General features: G+C 35.9%; 3 protein-coding genes and 1 long non-coding RNA gene across 8 annotated transcripts; 2 read left to right on the top strand and 2 right to left on the bottom strand.

The window, feature by feature from the left end:
- Positions 1-2,264, bottom strand: PPA6 (pyrophosphorylase 6). The gene is made up of 6 exons (XM_086607114.1): positions 1,862-2,264; positions 1,617-1,777; positions 1,438-1,538; positions 1,180-1,361; positions 526-624; positions 1-408 (listed from the first exon to the last, which is right to left on the bottom strand). Exons 1-6 carry the CDS (start codon positions 2,090-2,092, stop codon positions 316-318), a joined length of 867 nt encoding a protein of 288 aa, XP_086463240.1. The 5' UTR covers positions 2,093-2,264; the 3' UTR covers positions 1-315.
- Positions 2,265-3,206: 942 nt separating this feature from the next.
- Positions 3,207-10,650, top strand: LOC147502160 (P-loop containing nucleoside triphosphate hydrolases superfamily protein). Of its 4 annotated transcripts, none has more exons than XM_086607113.1 (17): positions 3,207-3,635; positions 4,099-4,231; positions 4,306-4,383; positions 4,465-4,581; positions 4,774-4,862; positions 5,186-5,330; positions 5,436-5,531; positions 5,849-5,940; positions 6,269-6,370; positions 6,522-6,668; positions 7,059-7,209; positions 8,073-8,135; positions 8,216-8,452; positions 8,869-8,973; positions 9,070-9,183; positions 9,394-9,975; positions 10,105-10,650. In XM_086607113.1, exons 2-17 carry the CDS (start codon positions 4,184-4,186, stop codon positions 10,252-10,254), a joined length of 2,316 nt encoding a protein of 771 aa, XP_086463239.1. In that variant the 5' UTR covers positions 3,207-3,635; positions 4,099-4,183; the 3' UTR covers positions 10,255-10,650. The 4 variants fall into 4 exon arrangements, with proteins under 4 accessions (XP_086463239.1, XP_086463236.1, XP_086463237.1 ...); XM_086607111.1 differs by lacking the exon at positions 3,207-3,635 and adding an exon at positions 3,724-4,002; XM_086607112.1 differs by lacking the exon at positions 3,207-3,635 and adding an exon at positions 3,816-3,968.
- Positions 10,651-10,944: 294 nt separating this feature from the next.
- On the bottom strand, positions 10,945-14,382 carry LOC147502161 (NAD(P)-linked oxidoreductase superfamily protein). 2 transcript variants are annotated; one of them, XM_086607117.1, is made up of 5 exons: positions 14,048-14,382; positions 13,725-13,953; positions 13,337-13,636; positions 12,217-12,345; positions 10,945-11,316 (listed from the first exon to the last, which is right to left on the bottom strand). In XM_086607117.1, exons 1-5 carry the CDS (start codon positions 14,227-14,229, stop codon positions 11,185-11,187), a joined length of 972 nt encoding a protein of 323 aa, XP_086463243.1. In that variant the 5' UTR covers positions 14,230-14,382; the 3' UTR covers positions 10,945-11,184. The 2 variants fall into 2 exon arrangements, with proteins under 2 accessions (XP_086463243.1, XP_086463244.1); XM_086607118.1 differs by having other exon boundaries at positions 13,337-13,606; positions 14,048-14,306.
- Positions 14,383-16,406: 2,024 nt separating this feature from the next.
- Positions 16,407-19,235, top strand: LOC147502162 (uncharacterized). Its single transcript, XR_015219938.1, has 3 exons — positions 16,407-17,424; positions 18,134-18,351; positions 18,437-19,235. It is a non-coding gene; the product is annotated as an uncharacterized LOC147502162 (long non-coding RNA).

Raw genomic sequence — 19,235 nt, forward strand, 5'->3', positions numbered from 1 at the left:
TTAATAGCATAAACTCACTGCGCAGGACCTTGATATATATTATACTAGAGATATGATGTATTTCTTTCATCCGATATAACAAAGCCTTTCTCAAGACCAAATTCAGAAAATTAAATCACTCATCCGAGAACCTCTTAATGTCAACAAGATGTCTGCTTCTAATTCCCTTTTACTGGCTAAACAAAAATCACGCTCGGTGATTAACTATACTGAATAGTTCTCAAGAATAAATACCAGGACTTGCCAAAAGAATCAGTGTCTCGATGGGTTGTAAATAGCAAGCATTGCAGCCATGAATTCAACCAATTGTATACTTTACAAAAGTGAGAGCTCTCCAGCAGGAATCGATCTCTTCATTAGTTTAGCCCAGGATTCATTGGTTTCAGTGATGACCTTTAGAGCATAATCCTACTCGTAGCAAGAGTACAACTATTAATTAAACAAGAACAGGAGCTTGGTATATAGACATCAAAGAAACAACACTGACCATCTGAACCTAGGACAAATGGACAATAATACAATTACCTTATTCGCTGCTTTGTTGCCAAGACCAAATTTATTGGCAGGCTTTCCATCTGGGATCTTGTAGTCTCTAAACCAGTCCCTAACTGCGGTGAGAGTGCCCTGAAGGATGACAAAGTAAAACGTTATACTATAATGTTCTAGTATACTTACAGCATACTTGATAAATGAAGGCAACAGTTCCATTTTTTATGAGAATGAAGTCAACTTTCCAGTTCGTACTACTCTAGAATCATGAATTCCGTTACCCATTATCAGTAACTTTGCAAGGACCTTTTTTGATCAGGGAGTAACAATTCAGTTCAAAATAATCTCAACTCTAGAAAGCCTTCATTACCACATGATTATGTGTAGATGCAGAAAAAAATTCCATTAAAGTGCTTATTAGCCAAAACATATTGGTAATTCATCCCAAACATGAACTCGAATTGTGGGTCTAATGCTGTTATCTGATTGTTCACATCAGATAAATGCTAAATAAATTGCTGAGAGTGATACACTGCAGTAAACTTGGAAGATGATATTATGCAAGATCCATTGCAGTAAACTGTTACGTCTCTTTTCTTCTATGAGGAATTCTATCGTATAGGTATCATAAATCAGCAGCAGTGTGCTAGGAGATAATTGTTAATTGGGAAAATAGACCATAGATGTTACCGGGAAATGTTTCTCAACATCATCCACATCATTCACAAGTGACGCTCTTGGATCATCCAGCGAAATTGCAATTACTTTCCAGTCGAGCTCCCCCTCATCAATCATGGCCAAAACACCTAATGGTTTAACCTTGAGAATTTGACCAATTTTTCCCTGAGTTTCACCAATCTCAACAACATCGACTGAAAAAACAATAAAAGATTGCTGGTATAGATTGCACTTAATAAAAAAAATAAATACAAAGCCTTTTTCACTCACCTGGATCATTATCTCCAAATGAACCATCAACCTCTGGATGTGCAAAAGACGGATCTTCCCATGTCTGTGGAAGCAATCCATAATTCCAGTTGATGTTGTATCTGAGAAAGACAATAGTTCACATATATAGAAGACATCAAACGTTTATAAAGCTTTTAAAAAAAAAAAAGGTTTCTCACGGGTAGTATCGCAGTTTCCCCTTCTTGGTATCCTGTTTTATAGGAGTGAATGGCTCATCAGTAGCAACCTCCATCTTTGCACTTGTCTCTTTCGGTATTTCAACAATACAATTGAAAATGCCATCGCCCAAGTGCAATGGTATGTCGTGCCACGGAGAAACCTACACAATGCCAATATATATATATATATATATATAACAACATTTATAATAGGCAATTAACAAAAGATAATGAAAAGGGGGTACCTTTTTGCCAGATTCATCATGGAAAAAGACACGGTAATCAAGTGTTTCAGGTTGGCCATCTTCTTTGACTTGGATTTGAGGTTTGTAAATAGCTTTACAAGTGTAGAATCTCTTGGCATTTGAAGATGTTTGTTTGAGAGAGAATAAAGTGAAGCGGTTATTGAAAAGTAATGAACAAGTAATTTTGTGAACTCCTCCTCCTCCTACTATAGCTCTTGTACTAGTCGCCATTTTTATTTATTTGCTCTTGATAGATAGATAGCAAAAAAAGGTTTGTATGTCAACCACACGAGTCATAAGTTCCTGGATTGTGTATTCGAGTGGAAAATGTTTTGTGGGTTTTCAGTGTATCTGGTCGTGTTTCTACCGCTGATTCAGTTTTTTGTTTTTCTGTGTTTTATTTATTTGGACGAATCAGGATGCGTGCTTTTCAATGATTGAACTTGAAAGCTTTGGGCCGGGCTGGGCTTCATAGTTCTCTGTGTCAGCTTTGCATTATTTTTGTGTGTGTGAACTGTGAAGAATTCCAATTTTTTGTTGGACCAGTTAGAGGATGTTTTTTTTTTTATAATTCTCAGTTTAGCTAAAAGTTTTACCAACTTTGCTAATTGGCACATGATCGGTTGAGTAATTAGACACACTTGGCATATAGAAAATGGTTAGAAATGGTAAATTCTTTCGTTTGCTCACAATGCAGTGAATCGAATTGGATGTTTCAAGAAAGGGGTGGTTGGATTTAGAGCTAAAAAATGAGGGCATAGTCCTGTGGTAGACACACTTAGACAGTAGACACCCAAATCTTGTAGTAAGCCAGATTTGGGCTTAAGCCCGAATACATCTTAGAGAAAGATACATATAAGCCCAAAAGTATGGTTATAGCTTTTAGCATCAGCTTGAAAGTTGAAACGCAACAGTCCAAGTTCCAAGACTTCCAACCCCCAGTAGGCGACCAGAAAACAATCCCAGGAACCAGCAATCCAGCGCAAGAGGCCAGCATGAAGTGAAGTTTGCATGTTCATCCAATATAATAGGAGCACTAAAGATAAAAGAAGAAACAAAATGAACCATGTCTGTTTAAAATCTCTAAATAAGATTATTAAGAAAATAAAGGATTTTAAGTATGGTGCTTGGACAGTAGTTGGGCATGGTTGAGTTCATATTCCGCTGGTGTGTTGTGGGACACAGAGAAGCAGAAGAGACATGGAATACGTGTATTTACGAATCTTCTCGTGTGTCAATGCCGTGTCTTTCTTCCAACTAATTCAATAGCAAATTAATTTCAGCTGCTTAAACGTTTTCGGATTATTTATTTGGGAGGCCCATTTCTGACTGCACTGTGCACTGTGCACTGTGCACTCTCACTCACACACCATTCCAACCCATTTGAGTCCCATCACTATCCGTCTATCCGTAAGTTTCAATGCTCTGCATCCATGTGGTGTAATTCAATGAGAAGAAAGTTACACTCCCATCCTAATAACACTATTTAAGTTCGTAACCAAAATTGCACAATATCAATTGTGTCAACACTATTGAGTATTGTGCCTATTATTGCTCATACGATCTCTATATGCAATATAGGACAAAAATTAAAAAAACCAGCAGTAGGGTATTATTTTCTTCACTCCAACTGCCAATCATGCACACAAGTTAAAATAATAATTAATGACGAAATCGGGCACCTCTCAACGAACCACGGGACAGCATCGAGTGGCAAATGCGGAGACACCCTCGTGTCGACATCGTAACCTTTTTCACGGGGTTGGTTGAAAAGGTAAAAATCCAAGATTCCATCATCTAAAACCGTCGATATACACTCGTAAAAGTTAAATATATTAATATATAATTTTCTCTCTCCACCTGGGACCCACAATCTGAAACCCAGTCATCAACATCTCAAAAGCAAAAAAAAACAAAAAACATATATATATGATGATGAGCACGGCACAGTAGTAATTCATTCAACGTCAATAAATCATCATTTCATTTCATAATAATAATAAATAAATAAAATCCAGCTGAGACAATTTGAGCCTTCTCAATTTCTCCATTCTTTAAAATTTATTTACAGAGATTTAAGCTGAAACTAGTTTGTGTGGAGAGTATAGTAAGCGCGTTATTAGTGCTTGCTTTTATTAATGGTGAAATGAAACGGTTATTGATTGCATTTTATTATTAATGCATGGTGCAATTTTTTTTTGTCGGTTACTTAAATATATATTTTTTTTACTTTGTAGATTCATGGATGTAGTAGTAGTAGTAGTAGTAGTAGTGCAAGAATCATAATAGATTCTAGTACAAATCGGATGTTGATCGGACATAATGCCAAGCATTAGTGCTCCAGTGTCGAAACAGACCACAACCCTCTCGGTTAGTTTTTTTTTTTTTTTGTTGGTTTCAAGAATGTTGTTAAATAGTTTATTTTGACATCTGTTGTTCTTTAGGTGGTTGTAAAATGTAGACCATTAACTGTGAAAGAAAGGAAAAGAAGTCGAGATATTGTGCGAGTTATTGATGATAAGGTTATTACTTTGATTTATTACTGTTTATATATTGGAAAATCGGTTACGTTGTGATATTTGTATCTTATATTGAATTAATAGGAGGTCATAGTTTTGGATCCTGATTTGTCCAAGGACTACCTAGATCGTGTTCAAAACCGAACTAAGGAGAAGAAATACTGTTTCGATTATGCATTTGGTCCTGATTCTACAAACTTGGTATGTTTTATGTAATGTAATACCTAATTTTCATTTTTCTAGTGTTGTTTTGGTCCTGATTCTAGGGCATATGTCAAATCAACAGAATGATCAACCATTGTAATTAGTATGAGGTCTCTATCTTGTTTTGATATATATCTAAGACAGACAATCATATTCTCATCTAATAAAGCTTACTGGATACCTTTTCAGGATGTCTATAAGAAGTGTATATCTTCTAAAATTGCTGGGGTGATTCAGGGTCTCAATGCAACTGTATTTGCATATGGTTCAACTGGAAGGTATTAATGAATCTGTTTTATTAAACAGCAACCTAGATGTAGGTACCCTTCTCAACCTCCTAGAATATTGTAAGCTTTGAGATGGTAATAATTGTTAAGTGAGAATAAGAAAAATTGTTAGATAACTGTACTTCACAATATGATTTTAGTCTGACTATGGGCTAGAGTGCTAAGCATGTTTTCAGTTCTTAGATTCCAGTGCTTGCTTATATCTTTATAAGTTGAAGAAATCACGAGGCATAACCACTGATCTCTGTTTCTTCCAAAATCAAAATTTGTAGCAACAGTTTCTTTTGATCTAAATTGTGGTTGCTGCTTGGCAGTGGTAAAACATACACAATGGTTGGGACCCAACATGATCCAGGACTTATGGTCCTCAGCTTGCACACCATTTTTGATCTTATCAAACAGGACAGTAGCTCGGATGACTTTGATGTTACTTGTTCCTATCTTGAAGTCTACAATGAAGTAGGGTGCCCGTTTCAATTCTAAGTAGGTTATATTGGTTCCTTCTGATAAAAAGTTTTTGACTAGGACATGATAATATCTCGTTTTGTTCCTATCCATGCTTAGGTCATCTATGATTTGCTTGAAAAATCGTCGGGGCATTTGGAGCTTAGAGAGGATCCTGAGCAAGGAACAATTGTCGCTGGGATTAGATGTATCAAGGTCTTTCTCGATCTGCATGAATGATTTTGTTGGTTGTCATTAGCCAATGCATGAAGACACATTGAGTTTTCAACCCCCTCCTCCCTCTTTTGGTTCTTTCTCCCTTTCTCTGTGTATGCTTTGACCAGTTGTTTATTTATTTATGTTGATTTGTACAAACTTATTATTATTCCTTATATCAAATATGCAAATCAGACATTAAGTTGATATATCATTAATTTTTACAATGTATGTTTTTTTTGTGGGTTCATTGGTTGAGCCTGAGTATTATAAATTGGGTTTGTAGGATGAATCTTTATTTTCTTTTTCAATATCAGGTTTATTCAGCTGATAAGATCCTTGAACTTCTAAATTTGGGGAACAGTAGACGGAAAACAGAAAGTACAGAGGCAAATGCAACATCTTCAAGGCGAGTTATATTATTTTTGAAGCCAATTCTGCTTCATGCTTACTTTCCTTTACTAGTGAAATGCTCAACATAAGGGACCTCATGTCCGTTTAGCCCTTTTGTAGTCTGTTCACTTTCACTTCGAATGTGGTTACTGGGACAGAATCTCAGTCACTATCTTCTTATGATTTTCCTACTCTCTTCTGGTATACATGACAGTTAGTTACTGGCTGCCTTTCCTCTTCTAAGCAAGTTTTTCTTGTATAAAACTCATGGAGATCATTAGCTTGTTATGATTTTCCTACTTATCTTTTTTAGTACAATATTTAATCCTTGGTTCGCATATCAGATCACATGCAGTTCTGGAGATTATGGTAAAAAGAAAGCAGAAAAACCAATATCGGAATCAAGTAATCCGTGGAAAACTGTCCCTTGTTGATCTTGCTGGAAGGTGGTTACTCTACGTAAAATATTTTCTCTCTTTTTATTCCCTCAAATTTTGTAGTTTTACTGAAATTTATCACTTTCTGAAATGATTCAGCCTTGAGGAGACTGAGACAGTACGAAAAACAAATTTTAATTGGAAAATTATTACTGTGCAGTGAAAGGGCTTCTGAAACAAACAGTGGGGGGCAAAAGCTAAGGGATGGAGCAAATATTAATCGTTCACTTCTTGCTTTGGCCAACTGCATCAATGCTCTGGGTAAACAGCAGAAAAAGGGTCTTGCATATGTCCCTTATCGCAATAGGTATCTTGATGGGATTTTGATTCAAATGGTCCATCCTTGTAAGGGTGGAATTCGAGCTAATCAAGTCGAGCTTCACTATGCTCAAGCTCGGCTCGTTTATTAAGCGAGCTTTGAAAAAAGCTCAAGCTTGGCTCATATAATATATGAACAAGCCCGAGCAAAGCTTTTAGCGAGTCGAGCCCGAGTAGCTTGGTTATTTTACACTACGGTGATGCTATTTGAGCTTATGGAGCCGAGGTTCATCAAGCTCGTTTGTTACACGAGCTATAATATAAGCTCAAGCTTGGCTCATCTATTAAATGAACGAGCTCGAGCCGAGCCTGAGCCGCTCGGCTCAAATTCCACCCTTACATCCCTGCATGGGTAGCTAACATCAAGTTTTTTTTATAGCAAGCTGACACGGATCCTGAAAGATGGCCTGAGCGGTAATTCTCGGACAGTCATGATTGCTACAGTTTCACCCGCTGATAATCAGTATCACCACACAGTTAATACCTTGAAATATGCTGACCGAGCAAAAGAAATCAAGACACACATCCAGGTTGGAAAACCAACTTTGGTATTTTTTATTAGCGGTGGTATAGTCGAAGATATCCACGGGATTTGTATACTAGGGTAGCTCTTGATATTGTTTGTTGAATTGGGGATTAGTTTGGACATTTTTCTTTATGTTTCAAAGCGATTCTTTGTTTTGTTTTGTTTTTTCTTTTGTGTATGTCTTCTTTTATAAGTTATGAATTTTTAATTTGATTGTCTATTGGTGAAGGATAAACGTGGTTGATGTATATGCTGTTTGATTATCGTAGCTCAAACTAAAATATTCCTTCAGTGATTGATGGAATCGTGGTTGCCATGTTCACATCCATATCCATACCTCTTTGGTTTTGACTATTCCCACAATACACTTGCAGAACACTTGTTATGAATGATTGAATGTGTTGAACGAAATAAGTGCATAAGACTACCCACTTTAGAGAGCTTGTCAATTAGGAAATTGTGATTTTTCCTTGTTGTATGCTGTTTACTGGAGGATGTTTAGTGGCTCACTAGTCTAGCCTTGGGGGTTGTAGACAATGAGTTCTAGCAGTCCAAAAAAGAAATGCTGTTTTTTGAAACATCAATGTCCATCCAACATAGGGATAACCGGATAAATTACTAGATAATTTTACGTCAATGACCCTTATCAACTTGTGGTCACGCTCTTAACATTTATGACACCAGTAACATTATTTTGCAGTTGTTCACAATCTTGTCAATGTGTATACTCTACAATGGATCTTGGCTTGTTTCAGTTTTTAATTGTAGATCTTGTATTTCTCTCTGAGAGTAGTCGTATCCTACTTATGCATTGCTTGTGAAGTTCATTTTGTTACCTCTGAGATCTTTTTGCAACGCTAATTTCAGAAAAACATTGGCACTGTTGATACACATGTTGAAGATTACCAACGGATGATTGACAGTCTTCAGGTAAGCGTTTCAAAGATGATTTCTGTGCCTTAGTATATTGTAAAGTATTCCATTGTGTCATAATGCATATTATTGTGCAGATCGAGGTTCATCGTTTAAGAAAAGAACTGGCAGACAAGGAAACACAATTGAGTGTAAAATCTGCTGAGAAACCTGTGGACGATGAGCTTTCTTGGTTGAATGTCTTAAGCCAAGAAACCAGTGAAAATGTTCAGGAAAGAATTAACCTACAGAGAGCTATGTTTGAACTTGAGGAAACAAATGTTCGTAACCGCATTGAACTTCAACATCTTGATGATGCCATTGCAAAAGAACAGGTTATTCATTTCATATTTTCATGTGGTTTTAGTGATCTTGTACAATTGGAATTATTGCTATTCTAGTACATATATGGATGTATATATATAAATATATAAGAGGAAAGTCTGTAATGTTCTGTATTTGTGGATTTGAGTTCTCAATTTGGTTCTAGTTTAGGACCTTAAGTCCTCAATCAAGCTGCAAAAAAACAAAAAAAGTTAACCCAGGGTAGCTAGGTTTTGAGAAATATTTTCTTTATTCCTCGTTATCCCAGTCTGCTCTTGGATTAGTTCTGTCCCGGTGTGAACGATACGGGGCAAAATGAATATGATCTAATTAAAGTATCTGGTTATACATGATGTGTTTACCAAGTATGTTGTTTTGAAACAGGAGTACACATACACTATTGTTGATTTTACTTTTGGTTTTTTAGGCTATTGAGAAGGATGGAGTAGTTGTACAAGCTTTAAGGTCTAGAAGGCAAGACATACTCGACAACATTCGTGACAATGACGAGAGTGCGGCTTGTTACCAAAAGGTGGTATTTCATTTCGTTCTGCAGGGTGCATATGATACGCTAGGGTACCAAATTAATTGTAACTGTGTTTTGACTCAATCTCACTATGTTCTGTAGGAAATTGAGGCAAATGAGAAGCATCGGTGCCAACTTCACAGAATGATTGAGGAAGCCATTAGTAATAATGGAAACAGAACATACTTACGAATTCTTAGTCAGTACAGGTTATTGGTAAGTATAATGAAGCTAAGAGACTTGTCAATTTTTTATACCAAGCAAAAAGACCTGATGTAGAATTGGACCACCTTTATATATTAAGTTGTACTGTGCTAGCTTGCTGAGAAACTTATTGTTTTTAACTGTATGAGAAAGGCCACATGAGACTGTTTACATGTGTCCACACTTTTCCTGACCAATATTTACACTGTACTGTATGTGTAGGGAATGGCTAATACCGAACTCCAGTTTGAAATGGCTATGAGGGATCAAGTTATTCACACCCAACGGGAATCTCAGAGAAACCTATGGAACTTGATCATGGGGTTAGGACTTGACCAGAAACAGATAATAGAAATGGCCGCCAAGCAAGGGTTAACAATAGAAGACTCCTCACCTCATCGAGGGGCACCTACGATAAAGATGTCACATGCTCCAGGTCATGGCAACTCACCCCACTTATGGTGTTCGCCTGGCTTTAGACAGTCATACTCTTCAACATCTATCTACCAAAATCAAGGCTTTGGTTGTAGGTTGTGTTCCCAAGGCAAATGTGACTCTGCTCGTACCATTTGTAGGGAAGAACATCATAGGTCTTACTACATGCTCGCTCATGACCATTCACCATCAGCATATATGGGGAGAAGTAGTGAGCACTGGGTGAACGGCAGGCCTGGTTTGTGTACACCTGAAAGTAGTGCTCAAGATGTTTGCCATTCATACCCTGAGGCGAGAATTCAATCTTCACAATGGAATGAGGAACACACGTCAAATTCAGCTTTTCGTGGAGATTTTGGTCTGCAGAAGGTAAACCTGCTTATTATGTGTTCTTTGTTTCCCTGCTTTGGTGTTTTACCGTGTATCCTTGTGATAAAGTGGTGAGTTTACTTGGTGCAATAAACTTCCATTTCTAACCAAATAATGGATTTTGTGCAGGGTGCCTGGAGTGCAAATCGCCATCAATTGCTTCATACTCCAATGGTCAATGAATCCCATGAAGATACTAACAATCAAGGTGGAGCAACCCGAGCTTTATTTGGAAACAGATCATCCAGTTCAAACACGCGCAGATCTTATCATGTTTAACTGAACAACACCTCCTCGGGCCACAGCCTTTCTAAGCAGCTACCCTCCTATATTTTAGCAGGAGTGATTCTTGTAGTTCCTAGTGTCCTGAATTGAAGGCCATCCTCTCCGTTGTGGTTCTCATTAATTTCTATGGCGCAAATGGATTTTGCTCGCTATGTGTTGTCAGCCATTGGATTGTCAAGCTGAGACCATGTACTTGGTTGAGATGTTTTTGCACATTTTCGAGCTTTTGAGAGCCAATTTGATCAAGATCCACGCGAGGAAAAACGTTCTCCAATTTTGTATAGTTAGCATCTTTTGTACCCCTTTCTGTGGACTTTCTTATAGATCAGAACTTGTATATATCCGATGTGAAATATTAGTAAAATTTGAAGAGGTGCTCTTTTTGTTGTCTGTTGAGACTTGAGAAACAAACAAGACTTGGTGCCAACTGCCAAGTTTCTATTCCCTCCTGTTTCTCTTCTTTAAGGACAGCTGGTAATTGCTAGAAATCATCCTTTCTCTCCTAATTCCTTCGGGTGTTTGACTAGCTTATCTATTTATTCCGAGCATAAACAAAAATATTTTTAAAACAGCAGAACAATATGTAGACGTCCATCTGACCGAAAGTGTTAAAGGTAAACGGATATTAACAAACTTAAATTGACAATTTGTACTTGAGTTAAATGGTACGGCAAAATGATCTAGTTTTATCAGAAGGAAAACCATATTATGTGATTTTTTATTTATTTATTTATTTTTATTTTTTTGCATTGTTCATATTAAGTATTAACAACCCCTTAGAACTGCGCAACCTGCAGGCTGCAGCGAAGTTCAAAGTTCAAACACAGTTCTTCAACAGACCTACCATCTCATACATGGAAAATGTTACAAGTGTATTCCTACTTATACAGATACGAAATTCCACGGGAATTGAGAGAACGTAGTTTAGCTTTTCTGAATACCACTTGGCCATGTCTGATTCTTCACAGGCTCTAAAATAGCTTCAACGTCCCTTAGAATTCCCACATCGTTGCCGAAAATGGCAAGCTCTACAGCAGCAGCAACATTTTCCTCGACCTGTCCATTCGTTTAAAAATTGCTTATCAGTGATGACTCAATTGAGTTACGCTTTCATTTTTTTTTTTCTTTTTTGCCTGTGATTTAGTGTGGACTCTCTTACTGAACAGGGAATTGGTATTGATATGAGATAATCATCTCAAAATGCTTTCCTAAAAAAATTAAGCCATCGGTGTATCTATAAAGCTATTATCTAGTTGTTAGCTAGATTTGCCTAATATCGGAGAGATATCTCTGGATTCAGGTTGAAAAGGAAGCCAACAAATATAGCTTGTTCCTTGTGTTAGCAAGAAGATGATCTGAATCACATTTGATTTGGGTAATCACCATGGTCTATTGGTTTAAAATCTTAGGCATCCATTGGATGCAGGATGGACCAGAGATCAATTAACTGTGACGTTGCTCATTACTGGAGCCTAATGGGGCAGTCACGAGTAACTTTTATGGTTAGTGAACTGTAATACATTGTTAGAAGATCAATCTTACGTTGAGATAAAACTCATTCCATCTGTAAAGGGAACTCAGCATGCAAGAATTTAGAGACAAAATGCTGGAAAGTTTTCTTTGTCATGAGCATTCTTAGTCCTAATTAGAATAATCACGTCGAGATTACTAGAACGCTTATTTTGAAGTTGACCACCTATTGGTCGATCTCTTCATGTAGTATGACATAAAGTATTGACGTGGGTGGTAAAGCGTGCACTTTTGATCTTATGGAGTTGAGCTTTTAAGGTTTCAGGAGAAATATCGATGCAATTCATTTATTTGAGAGACATGCAACAGCGAACACAAAAATGAGGTGCTACAGAGAGCTAAATAAGTTAAAAGCAGCAGATAAAGATATGAGTCATATGAAAATACCAGCAAACTTAAAAGTTAAGAAATACAAGGAACAAGTACCTGTCTAACGGAGTTCATGCCCACCAAGACAGAAGATATTTCCCTATTCGACAAGCTGTACTGCATAGCTAACTTTGAAATATTTTTGCCCTTCTCTTTACAATGAGCTGCTGCATCTTTGCATGCACTCTACAATGAAAGAGAAATAAAAGGTAAGAGATATATGAAAATTGTGTATGTGCAGAAACTAAATTTAGTCCCATGGAAGAGCATAGATTTTTCCAGTCATGTTAAGAGAGAAAAAAAAATGTTTTAAGAAGTATGGGATTCTCCAATAGCTAGACACAGCACTATTGATCTATATCTGAATCTTCAAACCATTGAGGTTTCTGGATTTTCATAAGATCACTCAAATATCAATTTCTGAAAGTAAAGAAGAGTTTACATTTACATTTCAATAGTAAATTCTTAGCCTATATTATGCAATAATCAAATATCAGCTTCAGAATAAATTATTATCTTTTAATCTCTAACGCAACATTAAACCTTACAGTCCTCCAGACAAGAATTTAAAGACAAATGATTTTTAACTTTACATGAAATTCACAAGTAGCTCATCTTAGAACTTATTACCAAAAGAAACAGTAAAGATATTTTGTCCGTAATACGTAGACACCATGTGTAAGCTCACTGTAAATATGCCTCAACAAACTCATTGCAAGTCTTTTGTCCCTTATCTAGTTGCATGTTCCACGTAGGAAGTATGACAATATAAACCCATAATGAGTGCCTTTCTTATTATCGGTAAACCAAAGATGCACCCTATAAAAGTACGTATACAAAGATCAAGCTACCATTTTCACAAAAATGAATCCTCTTGAGACAAAACTACCAAATGGAGAATTCCTGCATTCCTCCCATATCTTTGACATTGAGAGAACCATCCCGGAGACAAATAAAACTAGTACCCTCCTTTTCCAATTATAACATTTTATAAATGGTTAAAACTCTATGAAACTTCTGATGCTAGTTGCAGGCTTATCATTGCATTACAACATAAATTGATTGTGGGTAATAGGGTATCCACATTTTCTTCCATGAACAGTTGTGTAGTGTAGCCCCCAATCCAATTCCATGACCAGATATAACGCAATGATACAACAAAAGAAATACCACAAACCTTGAGTTCAGGTGAAGCTGGGTGCCACTCTGGAGGGCCATTCTCTGTAAGAAGCCCCATTGCAAGAGGGGAAGCACTAATCACACCAACACCTTTACTCTTCAAATAAGGAAGCAAATCCTCCAGAGTAGTGTCATTGATACTATAATGACAATACGACAAAATCACATCGACTGAACCAGGCGGTACTCGATCAAGCACATAAGTAAAAACTTCCAAGGGAAGTCCAGTAATACCAATATGCCTAATCTTTCCCACTTCCTTCAACTTCTGAAGTGCAGGAATTGTTTCACTTATAATCTGTCAATATCTTCATTTCAGCTAAAAAAAACACACACACACACACACAATTTCCACAATCACAAAAATTTGTCAATCAAAAACTTACCTGATCGAGATTTCCAAATTCAATATCATGACACTGAAGTATATCAACATAATCAAGTCTCAATCTTGCTAAACTCTCATCAATACTTTTAGTAACTCTCTCAGCACTAAAATCAAACCCATCAGCATAACGCCCACATTTAGTCGACACAATAAACTCATTCCTCTCAACACCAAGTGCTTCAAGTGCTTTACCAAGCATAGTTTCAGATAATGTTCCACCATAATAACTAACAAAAAATTAAACAACATATTAATAATAACAAAAATACACCTCAAAGATTAAAACTTTACTGGGACTTAAATAAATAAATAAAAACTTACGGAGACGTGTCGAAGAAATTGATACCAAGCTGAAAAGCTCTACGTACTGAAGCAATAGCATCTTGTTCAGAAACATGGCCGAATACATTGCCAAGTGGTGATGCACCAAAGCCTACACAACTTAGTTTTAAGCCTGTGTTGCCTAGTTCACGTAGTCTCAGTTTTCCTTCACTTTTTGCCATTGTGTGTTTTTTGTAAGTTTTGAGGATATGGAAAAAGATTGAACTTGTTTTTTTTTGAGGTAAACGGTTAAGGAATAGTGAAAAGTTAGTTGGCTTCGTAGTGGAGTAGGAATTTCTGTGCCACTGCCCGTACTGAAATATCACATCCTCTTCTGTGTCGGTAACATGATTTCCCAATTTCGTTTCTATACCATAAGGCTGTGTTTGTTTATGGCAATCTCTAGTTGGAAAATATTAGATTTGCCATTATTTTCCTACTAGAGTTTTGCTAGGCTAATTTGTAGTGGGAAAATATAAGTAAATATGGGATTTGCTAGATTTGTCAATGTTTATTTACATGATTTTTTTCCCATGGCAAGTAATATGTCAACTTTTTGGAAATATATTTTTTTTGTTTCCAAACTCAATGAAGTCTAAAAAAAGCTAAAAATAAAATACAAAATAAAAAAAAATTAAAGACAATACAACTCAACATTAATAATAATAGTATGTCTTTTGAAACAACCATAAAATAAAGTCAAAATACAATAGACCTTAACAACAATTGTTATCCAAACACATATAAACTGTCATTGTGTCTTGGATAAATTCTATTTCTATACTTTCCTATACTCGGATGACATGCTATGGCTTGATTCCAAACCTCGCTGCTAGCTATGATCCATGTTCTTCATAACTCCATTCAAACCCCTGTTGCATAGTTACACTAGCAATATCGCGTGCTATCCATCGTAAGGTCTTCACTCGCTGAGTTACATGACTAACAGTCAAGTCGGTACCAAATATAAATGTGTTTTAGAGTGTAATGAAATTTACAACGTGCCTAACTAAAGCTACCCATGAGACTCCAGTAGTACTTCACAGGTAACAACGAACATGCATGCAAATGAAGAATCCCCTTGGCTCAGTTCCAGTTGGGTACAAGGTCTTGACGGTGGTAGAACATATCATCGATATTGTAGCTCAATCATGTTTCTGATTCCGAATCAGGTATGACTGTTTATTTCCTATGATCACCATTTTCTAATTTACCATTCACTTTTTTTATTAATTATATCTTTCCAATAGTTATCTGATGTTACCTGTTCATCAAGTATGATAAATATACATGGTGGATTAAGTAGGCAACCTCATCTTGCTCGACCATATACTAAATTATTTTAAGACCCAATTGAGATGCACAATTCACAAAATTAGAACTTGATTTTCAAATATGCTTCTCACACCTTATATTCAATTGTAGTTTGGATCATCTATCAATCAATTGTGGTCAATTAATTACCATATCTATTTGGGTTTTATTTGTTCTTTGATTCAATGACTATTATTTTTATATCAATTGAATTTCCTTTCATAAATTTGGTTATCCCTGGATTGTCGGTCTTTAATATTTCTCACCGAACTCTGACTTCTCTCACTAGAATGATTTTTTTTGGGTTCACCTATCTTTCTGATTCAGTTAAGAACTTTCGAGCTCTATGAGGTTGTCCACGTCATAGGGGTATTACGAGAAAAGAGTCCTAATCTAAAAGGTTTCCTAATGTAAAACATTCACTTCAAAATTTAGAAACTTCAATCTTTAACTTTCTTAATGATGAAAATAAAATTTAGAAAGGAATAAAATCTAATAAAAAACTTTCATTATCCTCATAAATCTTTAGAGATCTTCTCTAATAGTGCAGATTCTTGAAGCTTTGTTATAACCTTAAGAGTGCTTCCAATATTTTCACACTTACTGGATTTTCACAACCAACCTCACTAGGAAAAAAGATGCTCGAATCTAAGCTATTCTATTTACCTTTCAGAGATAGATCCCATTTATTTAGTTCCATTGCATCACCTTTGGTTAGTTTGATTAGTTCTTCCCTTTGACTTGGTTCAATATCTTTAAAGGAAGTGAACTCGAGAGAGAGTTAATACTCCGTTTCAAAAGAAAGGGGATTCTACCTATAGAGGAATAAATTGTTTTTTGATAATTAGTTATTGAGTTGTTCTTTTTTATTGATCCTGGAAAAGCCAAGATGTGTCTTGCAATTTTATTTTTTTGAAACTCAAGATAGAGTGGTAAGTTTGCATAATAATGGATTGTCTATACTCCATAGAGATATTAGAATGTTATCTTATAGATAAAGATCTAAACACATATATTGAAGCGTGCACCTATGAGTGAACTTCTACTAACTTTCATTTTGAAGCATCTACTTAATAATATAAGTGCTAGATTTATGTAAGTGTTCAATAACCTTTAAGAAATGACACTGTGACCATTAGCACATCTCACCCTACACATTCTGCAAGGGCTTAAGCATAAACTGAGAAAGAGAAAACCTCAAGGCATGATCCAAGCACGTATTTGCTTAGGAACCTAACCTACGAAGGGGCACATTGTTGTTCCTCTTGATAAGGGCGCGCAGGTCCAAAATGCTCTCTAGCAACCTTTCTAACAAGAACATAAACTCCAGCCCCAAATTGTCGATCCAACACCTGATTAAAGGAATCAAGAACTTAACCGTAAATTCATTAATAAGATTACCAACTGTCTACACTTCCTACCTATTGTTTTTTTCTTTTGCCTTCATTTTTATTTCTGCTTTTGTATCCTGCGAAGTGCAGACCTTATATGTGAGATGACAACATACTCATATAATCAACTAAGCAAAGAAGCTCATATATGGTGAAACTTAAGTACTTTTGTGACTTTCTTTCGATTTATATTGTTATATGATGTAGCATGTGTTATGTGTTACCTAGCTAGGGGGAGGGAACAAATTGTATTTGGGATAATCACTCGATTAATTAGTTCCCGATTATTTCCGATTACTAGGACTAATCACTATGCGCAAAGTGTTTGTTTGTAGGAATAACTTGAGAATCTACAAAATGAATTTGATATAAGCATGATATGTTAGCAATTAGTATTAGCCTGAAACGTTAGTCCTTGACAGCAAGGCAATATCCTTTTTATATTTTTCAATTGATCTTAGATAGTAATATTACTACCTTCAATTCTCTAATTGATGAACATTTCCACTCATTTGTGGTGTTAGATTTCTTGCAGACAGGCATTCATGGATGAACATGAGAATAATGTTAGCTAAGTGAACGGTGATCATATATACGACCACTTTCTACGCACTATGAAATGGATGAAGCCTTGAATTGGCTGATGAATATGTTTCAAATTTATTCCCTCAGGTATTACATATTTACATTAAGTTATTGGGTTTTTTTTTTGCAAATCTATCCTTAGTAATTTGAACTTTGAAAATATTTAGCGATTTGGTAAGTACGAGAGTCAGAGTTCCTGAACTAATCAATAATTTGTATGGTGAAGACATTGAACTAAGTTATTAGTTGATATTGCATACTGACAGTTTAACCCTACATACATAGTTTTCCCAATAAAAAGTAGTAAGTGGATAATAATGTTTGAACTTGACGGGGATGATAATAACCATTTAGGTTTATAATTTGGGCAACATAATTAAGACATCTGTTTTTTTGTTTCTTGAAAAACCTCAAGAGCTCGCAGCATTTAGAGTTTAAAACAGAACGGTATTGTCGGCTTCATTGTTGCAAAGCCAATGCTCTTCAAGACATTGAAGGAACTTATCAGTCAAAAGCTTCTAATTGAAGGGATACTTTGTTTATATCGGTCCCATTGGTCCCATTGAGTTGCCTGTAGTTTACAGGTACTATAACATGTGTATAACATGTGTAGTACCAATAATACATAGTATTAGTGTAAAAGTTTGTAGTGGTGAAATAATTTCCGAGTTACATCATTTATTGTGTATGGTCAGTGTCTGAATTTAAGTTTGTATATTTATTATTATTAGTAGTAGTAGTAGTATAGCTGTTATAGTGTTATTGTTATTCTTATTATTGCACTTCCTTTTTTCAGGGATTTATGTACCCCGTAAGATCACACTTTCTAGAAGATGTTCTAGAAATGACGGGATACAAATTGACTTCATTTAATCAGATTGATGATTTCGTCTCTGTAAAGAAAGAAGAAAAAAGTCAGCTATGTTTCGCGAGAGGGGTTTTGGTATTTTTCAGAGAGAGAGACTTAACTACTTGAGAGAGTATGAGCTTGCCAAAGATTAAATTTGTCATATGGTATTTTACTACTGAAGATGTATTTTATAGAGCGAATAAGATTTTGGCTCTATGTTCAAGCTCACTGTTTCGTTGTTTGTAATAGTCTCCATCATCTGCGAGAGCTGATTATAGTAACCTCATAAAGCTTCTCTTGAACGGTACTGATGTACTTGCTGTACTGCTTTCTCTCTTTAACTACTTACATTGTATGCTTTTGTTTGTGGGATTTTTTTATAAACTTTTTCGGCAATGAAGATCTTTGGATCCTGCGAATTGAGTAATATGTATGTAGATATTGCATGCACTGAGAAATTAAGCTTTTGGTTTAGGACTGCCAAGGCAAGGCATAGTTGTGATGCTTCAAAAGTATTGGTGTTGGATAACAATGCTATTTTTTGTCTTCTGATATCTATTTAAATCATGTGATTAGAATGTTTTTCCTTTTTCATACTCCTTCAAGTAATTTAATCATCTATATTTAAGTCATCTGATTGGAATTCTATCATTTTCCTTGCTCCTTACGATAATTTTAATCACATTAATATTGTTGTCTCAAGCTTGGTCTGTCCTATCAGCTCTCTTTGTCCCGGCCTTTTGCCAACAGTAGCAGCTCTTTATGGTATTGCTCTCTTGGACTTTTATTAAATGAAATGAAGAAAGAATACCTATGTTCACAGACCGTCTTACAGAGAATATGGCTAGAACATCTTATGCAAGACTATGCATAGAGATTAACTCAACATGCCCATATCCAACAAATATACCAGTAGTGTTAGATCAACGACGAGTATACAAAGTGGCCTTCAAATATAACTGGAAGCCACCGTGTTGCAGTACTTGCAATGTTTTTGGGCATACCAACCAAACATGCCCAAAGGAACCTAAGGTAGAGAAGGAGGTTA

This window comes from Coptis chinensis, chromosome 4 (genome assembly GCF_015680905.1).
Source record: "Coptis chinensis isolate HL-2020 chromosome 4, ASM1568090v1, whole genome shotgun sequence".
Classification (NCBI taxonomy): domain Eukaryota; kingdom Viridiplantae; phylum Streptophyta; class Magnoliopsida; order Ranunculales; family Ranunculaceae; genus Coptis; species Coptis chinensis.